General features: G+C 43.0%; 1 protein-coding gene and 1 long non-coding RNA gene across 2 annotated transcripts in view; one reads left to right on the top strand and one right to left on the bottom strand.

Annotated features, from left to right (window-relative positions):
• Positions 1-9,696, top strand: part of LOC310934922 — a 38,560-nt gene that overhangs the window by 23,612 nt on the left and 5,252 nt on the right. The gene's annotated exons all lie outside the window — the stretch shown is intronic.
• On the bottom strand, positions 199-9,174 carry slc2a12 (solute carrier family 2 member 12; the record flags this gene model as incomplete). The annotated part of the gene is made up of 8 exons (XM_083899060.1): positions 199-303; positions 411-543; positions 904-1,026; positions 1,323-2,615; positions 4,345-4,464; positions 7,401-7,534; positions 8,926-8,985; positions 9,101-9,174. The coding sequence occupies 8 exons, from the start codon at positions 9,172-9,174 to the stop codon at positions 210-212; spliced, it is 2,031 nt and encodes a 676-aa protein (XP_083755186.1). The 3' UTR covers positions 199-209.

Raw genomic sequence — 9,696 nt, 5'->3', positions numbered from 1 at the left:
AAAAAACAACAAACCCTGAGCTGTCCTAATTTGAGTAAATACCTCTTCATTATTTAATTATTATAGTGTGTTAAGTACCAGTTTGAGCAGCAGACATGTAAAGATGCGACTTTAGATGAAAGAATTGTACCAGACTATAATGTTCTTCTAGATGCTTCCTCCACACTCTGTAGGTTGAGGTGCACAGCTGTGGAGTGTTGGAGGTCTCATCAGTTTTTCACGTGTGTCTCTGGAGCAGCACTGCTATGGATCAGACTCTCGTGAGGCCGAACCTGCCCGCAAAGACTCCCCTGAAAATGCTTCCTGGTAAAGCACGGGGGGGGGGGGTTAAAGGAAAAAAAAAAGAAGTCAGTTTCACAACGCAAGGACACATTGATAACACAGAGGGTTGCGTGAAGGCGGACGCTCACTTCTTAGCGAGTTCTTTTGATATCTCCTCCAGGGTTCGACCTTTGGTTTCAGGAACACAGAGGATAACAAACACCAGCAGCACAAAGCTCATGGCAGAGTAGAGGAACATCACATTAGGAACACCAATTTTTTCTAGGAAAACAAAAAAAGGAATGTGGTTATCTTAAAATGCATTTGAAAAGAACATGTTGAATGTTTACTGACACAGGAATAGTCACATCTTAAACTGAATATGGCACTAGAACACAAACGTTCTTACTGATTTTACCTGAATTAAGTCACACACAGTAATCTGATTAAGACATCGTTGGTGTTCAGATTCCTGCCACTTAATTAGAGTATATATTTTAATTGGGATGTAACATAAGTGGAGGTAATACAGACGTGTCATTACATAAACAGGAAAATCAATGGACTATTCTCGTCTTGGTTGGATTGTTTGTTTACTTCCAAAGTGTCGTTTGCACAAGAACAACATACACACACACACACCAGTAATTGTGAGGAAAGTGAGGGAGATGAGTAGGTTGGTGGCCCAGTTTACAGCTGACACCACAGACACGGCCTTGCCTCTGACTCCCATTGGAAAGATCTCGCTGATGACCACATACACCACTGGAAAGGAAAAGCAGAGACACAGTGAAAATGAGTGGTGATGGTATTTAAATCGATACCTTTGCACACTGCTTCATCCGAGAGATGTTATACTATAGATACTTAACCTAAGCCGAGTTATTGTGTGACAGCCGCTGCTGTACTTTGTACTAAACGTGAATACGTAAACAATGTTAAATGAAGCTGAGCTTGAGAATGCGATGCTCGTTTTAACATTAACTGGCTGGGAGTTGTTACCTCTGTGTTTATAGGTGTGGCGTGGAGGTATTTAAACCTTTCAATGAATGGGTGCTTACTTGGCCCGAGGCTAATGGAGAAAGCTGCCACGTACGCCAGCAGACTGATCAATGAGGCCCATTTCAGTGAGGAAGACACTTCTACTTGAGTCCGTCCTCCTCCCAACTCCTGACTCCCATCATCCTCCCTGCTAGTCCTCTCCGTCTCCTCGCCACTCCACTGGCCTGGGAGGTGAGGAAACATGTCACTGCTTTCTGGCTCTGTAGAGTTTCTGTTTAAATCCCACAGCGTATGAGTGTAGTTTGGCGCCGTGTGACTTTTACACAGGCTGGTGAGGTGGGTGTGGCTTTGGAGCGTCAGCGCGCCGAGCACAGCGAGCGAGAGTCCCATCGCCACGGCGCCGACGCACAAAAAGCTCTTAGGTCCCACGCGGTCGACCAGCAACACGGCGGGGATGGTGCCGACTACTTTGACCACCCCGAACCCCGTCGAGGCCAGAGTCGCTGCGGCGTCGCTGTTGAAGCCGACGCTGCGGAGAAGCGGCGAAGCATAGGAGAGGATGTTAGGCTGACCTGTCGCCTGCTGGAGGAAAACTAAAGCTACACCTGTTAGCAGCCGTGAACGGAGGTTGGACTTGGTACTGAACAACTCCGAGAAACTGTGCTCCGATTCCTCTTTAAGTCCGGCCTGGATGTTCGCGAGCTCCGCCTCTACGTGCTCCGTGACCCCGCCCCTCATTTTGGCCAGAACAACTTTGGCCTGTTCCAGTTTACCCTGAGCAACCAGGAAGCGGGGACTGCACGGGAGGAACAGGAGTGCGCCTATTTGCAGCAGTGCTGGCGGGATCACCAGTCCAAATGTGTACACCCAGCCGTGGGGCAGAGTAGCGAAGGCGTAACTGCAGCTGAATCCCAGCATAACACCCACAACCAACATCAGCTCATACAGCGTCACCAGAAGACCCCTCCTCTCCCGCGGGGAGATCTCCGCAATGTACAGACACGCCGCTGTCCCCGACAGTGCCGTTCCCATGCCGACTATCACGCGGCCAATCGTGAGCGAGACGAGTGAGGTCACAGCGACGAGCACGACGGTTCCCGCGATCACCAAGGCGCCGCTCAGGAGCAAAGAGCAGCGGCGGCCGTAGCGATCCAGGATGGGACCTCCGGCCAGGCAGATGAGGAGAGCGCCGAGCAGTTGGGAGCTGACCAGCAGTTCCTGTTCCCGGCAAGAGAGGGAGAGGAGTCCTCGCAGCTGCAGCAGGACCCCAGAGGTCAGGCCCATTTCATAGCCCAGCATCAGGCCACTCACAGAGGCAGATAAAGCCGCTACCACCACCAGCCAGCTGCAGCCTGGAGAGGGAAACGCAGTCGGAGTCAAAGAACACCAAAACTTACATAATGCTGACTCAACAAGAGGCCTGGTCAGTGTCCATAATGGACTTGGGGGAACAAGTCAGAAGGTTCACATCAACGGTGTCAACTATCCAAGGCATTATTGTCTTGATATGGTATAGAAGATACATGGAAGAGAAAAACAATGAGCACAACCATGAGTCCGTGCAAGATCATGTACACTACCGGTCACAAGTTTTAGAACACCCCAATTTGTCCAGTTTTTTATTGAAATTCAAGCCTTTCAAGTCCAATGAATAGTTTCAAATGGTACAAAGGGAAGTAGTGAACTGCTAGAGGTAAAAAAACAAAAAAAACAAAAGGTAAGGTTACCCAAAAATGAAAAGAAGAAAGTCAAGATGTCAGTGAGTACAGTTTCCTTCACCATCAGAAGGCACTCAGAAACTGGGAGAAACTCTAACCGGAAGATGTCTGGCAGACCCAAAGCCACAACACAATCAGGTGTGATGAACTGAAGATTTCAAACGTTGATTCATCAGTCCATAACACCTTCTTCCAGACTTCAGTAGTCCATTGGCGAGCCTCTTCTTCTTATTCTGACGTCTTTCTTGCTGCAACTCGACCGTTCAAACCTGCAACTCCCAAGTCTTCTCTTCACAGTTGAAACTGAACTTGCTTGCTACGACCACTATTAATCTGTTGTCCTGTGAGCCACCTGTGTGCCAGACCTCTTCCTGTCAGAGTTTCTCCCAGTTTCTGAGTGCCTTTTGATGGTGAAGGAGACTGTACTCACTGACATATTGACTTTCTTCTTTTCGTTTTTTGGATAACCTTACCTTTTTTTTTTTTTTTTTTTTAAACCTCTACCAGTTCACTACTTACCTTTGTACCATTTCAAGCTATTCATTGGACATTCATTTTTGTCCAAGAAAAGCTTTAGTTGCAGCCATCTCTTCGGGGTCATATCCAGTCATGATATCTGGTTAGATGCGGTTAGTATTGCGGCATTGGTTAAATTGGAATTTTGTTGTGAGCCACTGTCACATATTTGGAAACGCGCCACAAAGGTCAGTGTGACCAGAACTCGATCATAAACGCCAGTCGGCTTCATAATTAATCAGAGATTGAGAAATAGGTGCTGCGCAAACAGAAGACCAGGTTTTTGTCTTAGGTGAATGATCACTAGGTGTTTTCAAACACATTCATACTTACTGAGTTATCTGGATAACTGAGTTTAACTCATTACGAACTCACTTTTACGCATTGCGGTCCAAGTTCCACTTTTGTGGGAGCGGCGTCCTTATTTAGTTATCTAGATAGCTCAGTGAAGCTGCTTCTCGGAAACAAGGTTAGCAATTATCAAGAGAAAGCACTCAGGGAGCGCAAACCTTCCCACAGTGTCAAATCACTCAAGCGGGTGATACAGATCACCGAAATCTTATCATTTCTTCTACGGCCTCAGAAAAAAATCGACTTTTTGAGCTGCGTCGATCACAAACAGACAAAGGCAGGCAAACACTCGAGCCTCCTTTGGTGGAGATTAAATAAAATATAGATTTTCCGGTTGATCGTGTTTTAAATTAGACTCGTATGAGAAAACCAGACGAGCCAGCCAATATACAAACACAAACTAATCTCTTTCAGCCACAAACAGAACAATGACACGCACATGTATGCACACATTAACGCATAATATAATCCATTAAAAAAAAAAAAAAAAGTGTACCTGGGCCTTTGGTTGGGGCCACATTCTGGGTCTCACAGCAGGAATTAGCTGGGAGGTACGAGGCCGCCGTCTTGGTCTCACTGTTGGGGTCCATTTTCAACCACCGCGAACAGTAAAGACCTACAAAAGAAACTGACACACATCAAATGGTGTCACACCAATACATTGTTTTACCCTTAACCAAACAAGTTTGCTTACCCTGACCTAACCTAAACCTATAGATAAGCATAGAGGCTAAGGATGATTTTAAATATAAACAACCACGCCCTCTCTGTTCCACTCGTTTTTATTTATTTATTTATTTATATTTCTTCGTTTATTAATTCCTTACTTCATTTATTCTCTTAATTATAGTCATTTTTTTGAATTGATAAAGGATATTTGCACTTCAATTTCAGCTTTGAAAATCCTGTGAGAGCCATGGATCCGAGGTACATATCTCAACTTATATCCTTATGCAAATACACGTCCCCTGATTTTGTTAAGTACCTTTTGGGCAATCACAGACGTCACACATACTATATACCAGGGGTGTCAAACGTACGGACCGGGGGGCCAGAACTGGCCCGCCAGAGGGTCCAATCCGGCCCACAGGATGAATTTGTTAAAATGACAATATTTTTCACTTCCAGATACCTGTGACTAAATGTTTGTGCCTTTATAGATCCGGTGCGATGTGTAAATGGTACATTTTATGCATAATGTTGTTGAAATTGCACTTATATTTCCTTGAGTCCTTGTTGTTCATAGATTATTATGCTATTATTTGACTGGTTCCGGCCCCAGTTTGACACCCCTGCTATACACTCTGAGGTTGGATAGTTTTCTTTAGGCGTTCGTAGTAATCCAACACGTACCATTGTGACACAGCAGTTGGTCCTGACAGTTGCCTGAATATAGTCAAGTCCTTACAAAGGATGAAGGATAAACAGTCCAGTTTAGGGACATCATGTGTAGAACGCCACGTGTGCTCTCTCTCTCTCTCTCTCTACATCGAGATATACATACTCATAAACGTGCTTGGGTTTTCCACTGACAGTTTCTGACAGAATTATGGCTCTATTGCACATTTCAAAACAGTAGTAGATTATGGAGGCGGCTGTAAAAAAATGGATATGAAAGATGAGCGATAGAACGCGCCGCACATGAGAGTGTGAGTGGAGCCTTGGAGCCCCCCATTATTAACCCAAGCCTTTTGTTGACCCTGGTCCTCGCGTCGTAAATACCAGCTTTTTGTGACACTGAGTGAATCTGAACAACGACAACAACAACAACACCTTTGCAGGAGTGTAATTGTGTATGTGTTTACCCTGCAACTACAGTAGCATTACTTACTTATGTACTTTGAGACAGTAGGTCTGGAATGTCATATGATGATTTGATTGCATCACAATTCATGTGCTTTCAAACTCTCAATGATGCATTTTTTTCAGACACTAGCCAATGGGAAATAAACTGTTAGGATTAAATAAATAAATAAATAAATACAATAAAATGTAACTATGGAGGTTGTTTATATGCACCTTGGTGAATCTGCTCACAGGTTAAAAAGGTCATTTTTAACCACACACACACACACACACACACACACACACACACACACACACACACACACACACACACACACACACACACACACACACACACACACACACACACACACACCCTTAAAAAACACCAAAGGCTGAAGCACGGTCTTCAAGTATGGGCTTGTTGAGTGTGACTCCATTAGAAGTTTGACTAAAGAAGTTAAAGAGTGTGTGTGACACTGTTCTTACCTGAGTGTGTGCTGTCAGCTCACAGCCGGGTTTGTCGCTCCATTCGTTCTCTGCAGCTCCACACACACACACTCACACTCACACACACACTCTATCTCTCTATCTCTCTATGACCGGTTTAACTCTTCCTCTCCGCTTCTTCCTCTGCTGGTGTCGGTGTAGCAGGGCCAAGGCACTCGGCTTGTTTTGGTTTAGCAACGTTTTAAACTCCGCCCACAGCCGCCCAACACCACCAATAGGGGACGCGGATTAAGCTGCACCAATGCCAACAACTACCAGTGAGTGAAATACTATTGATGCAGACAATGTCTGACAGCCTTTGACCTGGACTTTGATCTGAGGGAAATCAATCAATCAATAAGTCAATAAATTATATTAAAGGGAGTCTTGTAATATGTGATATCGCACGTTTCATTCCTGGTGATCATAACTCATTTTAACCAATATTGAGTTTATGATCGTACTCATTAACCCTTTATTAAGGTACGCACCAAGAAAAAAGTAAAGCATTTTTTTTTTAATTTTGTTATTTTATTTTATTTACTTACGTGAAATTAGACCCCACAGTATTTCAGATACAGGCCTCTACCAAACGGTTGAGACGTCTGTTCATAATAAACCTGGTTTGCGTAATTTATAAAGTACAACATTCAGAACAAGTCACATTCATTTAGTGTTAGTGAGTTCAGCTTGATGCATTTTTCAAAGAGATATAGTGACTTAAAGTGTGTTCGACCAAATGGTTGAGTAGTACCTTAAAGGGTAATCGGGGGGGTCCCATCTCCCATCTAACCCTGCAGTATTGGCTATCTTCCCTGTCAGATGTGGGCTTGTGTGGGCCTTTTCCACAGCGCCATTTGGAATGCAATCAATTAAAACATTAAAATACAAAATTAGACATACAATAATTTACATTGTATCTGGTTATAAAGGATAATAAAGCATGCAAAGTGTGTTATGTATGTAGATCATATATGTAAAAGTGAGATCTTTAGGTAAAAAAAAATATTTTTGAAAAAACAAAACGTTTCCCAATTACAGTAACATGTTTGGACAGTTATCAGTACTCTTTAATCATACTTATTTTTTTCTATCTACGTCACCTATCACTCACATTTTGTTTTGTTTTCCTCAAATAACAAGCAGGAAATAGGAGTGGCACCAGCTTAGGTTAGGTTGTTATTGTGTGTTCAGAGATTTTCTTGGCTGTGTTGTTTGAGCTCCTCTGATCTCTGACTTCAACAAACATCTATGTCAGTGAATATTTTTTCTCTTTACCGTGCTCAAAGTCACTTTCATCACCTTTCTTCCTCGTCGTGATGCCCAGTTTGTAAACGTCTGCAGGTCGTCTTGACCGCGTCGACGTGCTCAAGTTCCACGTGATTGGATATCTGTGTGCGACGTATCCATCGCTATGGGTGAACCGGCATTATAGCACACCTGGATCAATAATGCTGTGTCACTTCCTCTGCGTGGGAGAACACGTGGAGAGGCCACCTGCTGTTTTGCTCAGTTCCCATGGCCTGTTTCTAGGAAAGCCGCAGGACTGAGCTGTCACACCTGCCCCTGCTGCGTCACATGTGACAGAATGTAGCCTCGCGTGTCTGCCGCAACATTCTGCACAGTTTGTGCTTGGCCTTCTTCTTCATCCAGAGATCTATTTCCTGTTCTGACATGATCTATAGAATCAGTTGCCACTTGATGCTTGATTGAGTTTGCCAAAGGTGTGTGTGTGTGTTTTTTAATGACGCAGAGAGGTTACTATGGGTGGAGACTGAGCTGCAGGTCAGCAGATACACAGCACATCTTGACAAACTGTTCTGTGGAAGGTTGCTTCCTCATTAGTTTTAATCTCATGGCTCAAATGCATGGATATCATATTGGAAAGTTCAAAGTTCAAATCACAATCATATTATTTGTTCATTCAACTAAGTTTTTTGTGTCCGATACCGATATCACAAAATCAAGTTTCTACTGATATTAGCAATTTTAGACCATTTATGAAGCCGTTAACAACACATTTTTTCATGTCAACGACATAATTCTCCAACTGTGTAACAAATATTGTTCTCCCAAAAAATAAGAACTAAACAGCCCAAACACGACTCAGCTAATGTTTATTTTTTTAGCGCCTGTGCATAGCGAAGCATGCGATATATAGAGGATCAGACTGATACCGATTCCCATCCCTAGATTCAGCCTCAGGGTCATTTTAAAGGGCTGGTTTGGTAACTTCCACTGCAATTTTTAATCTAAGAAACATACAAAAACACTTATTGTGTACACATTACTCACCACCACAAGTCAGGCTTACATCGCGTCTGTTTCTAAATCCACAAAGAACATGTTTTAACTCTCAAACAATTGGGTTATATAACTAGCTTTGTTTCTCTCAATATTTCATGTGAAATTTAACACAACTAATTAGAGCTGCAACTAACCGATATCTACGTAATCGATTAATCTGTCGATTGATTTCTCGATTAATCGTATCGTCCTTAAAATGTCATAAAATGGTTAAAAAAATAAGTTGATCAGTGTTTGTCAAACCTGGAAATGAGGATGTTCTCCAGTGTCTTGTCCACAAACCAAAATGATTCCGTTTTACTGATTTCCTTATGTGGAGCAAAGAAACAAGGAAATATTCACATTTAAGAAGCTGAAACAATCAGAAATATTGCTTTAATAAAGAAAAAAGCTTCAAACCGATTCATCGATTATCAAAATAGTTGACGATTCATTTAATAAACGATTAATAATCGATCCATCGATCAATTGTTTCGGCTCTACAACTAAGTTGTACTATGCCAATAAGTGATAGGGATAAGGCAAGACGGAGTCAGGTGATCCACTGTGGTGCCCCCTAAAGGGAGAAGTGGAAAGAAGTGGATGAAGAACTCAACATTGAGCCGTCAAGAATAGCTCAAAGGAGCTAAGGAACCCTAACCCTAACCCCCAAAGGAGCAGCTAACCCTAACCCAAGGGGGCAACCATACGTTTCTCCATGTGACACGACCTTGATCATGGTGTCAAACAACTCTTCATACACCATGTAACAAGATGGAAGAAGCTGTTGTTAGCACATTAACTCGTGGTAATGGTTCAAACATACCAAGAAACCAATGACACACTGCTCTGACAACAGTTTGCTGTGAACACTGAATCAACACTGGAGATGTGACCCGACCTGACCTGAACTGCAGAAACTGTGGACACTGGATGGTGAGTATATTTACTTATACATACTCATGTTAAGCTGTTTGATGGTAACACTTTCATACTTTGTGTGGGAGACATCGTGGTGAAGACGTATCTCGAAATGATACATGAAACCAATGGATCTGAGTGTGAAGATTGAATTGAACTTCTGCTTATTTTAATTTATTAACGAGGCTCCTAGATGAATAAATGAAAGTTTCACATTCATGCACTTTTAGGAACTTTACGACCTGGATGTTTCCACTGCATCCAATGAAGAGACTGAAGAGTGCAAGTCTTCTCACCAGTGTAAAAGCCTCTAACGATGAGTCCCAAGATACACTCTGGACCTTTCTCTTATCGTTATTTGTACGTG

Source organism: Microchirus variegatus (genome assembly GCF_963457635.1).
Source record: "Microchirus variegatus genome assembly, chromosome: 12".
Lineage (NCBI taxonomy): Eukaryota > Metazoa > Chordata > Actinopteri > Pleuronectiformes > Soleidae > Microchirus > Microchirus variegatus.
Note: the sequence above shows the minus strand (reverse complement) of the source record. Positions and strands in the feature narration are given on the sequence as shown.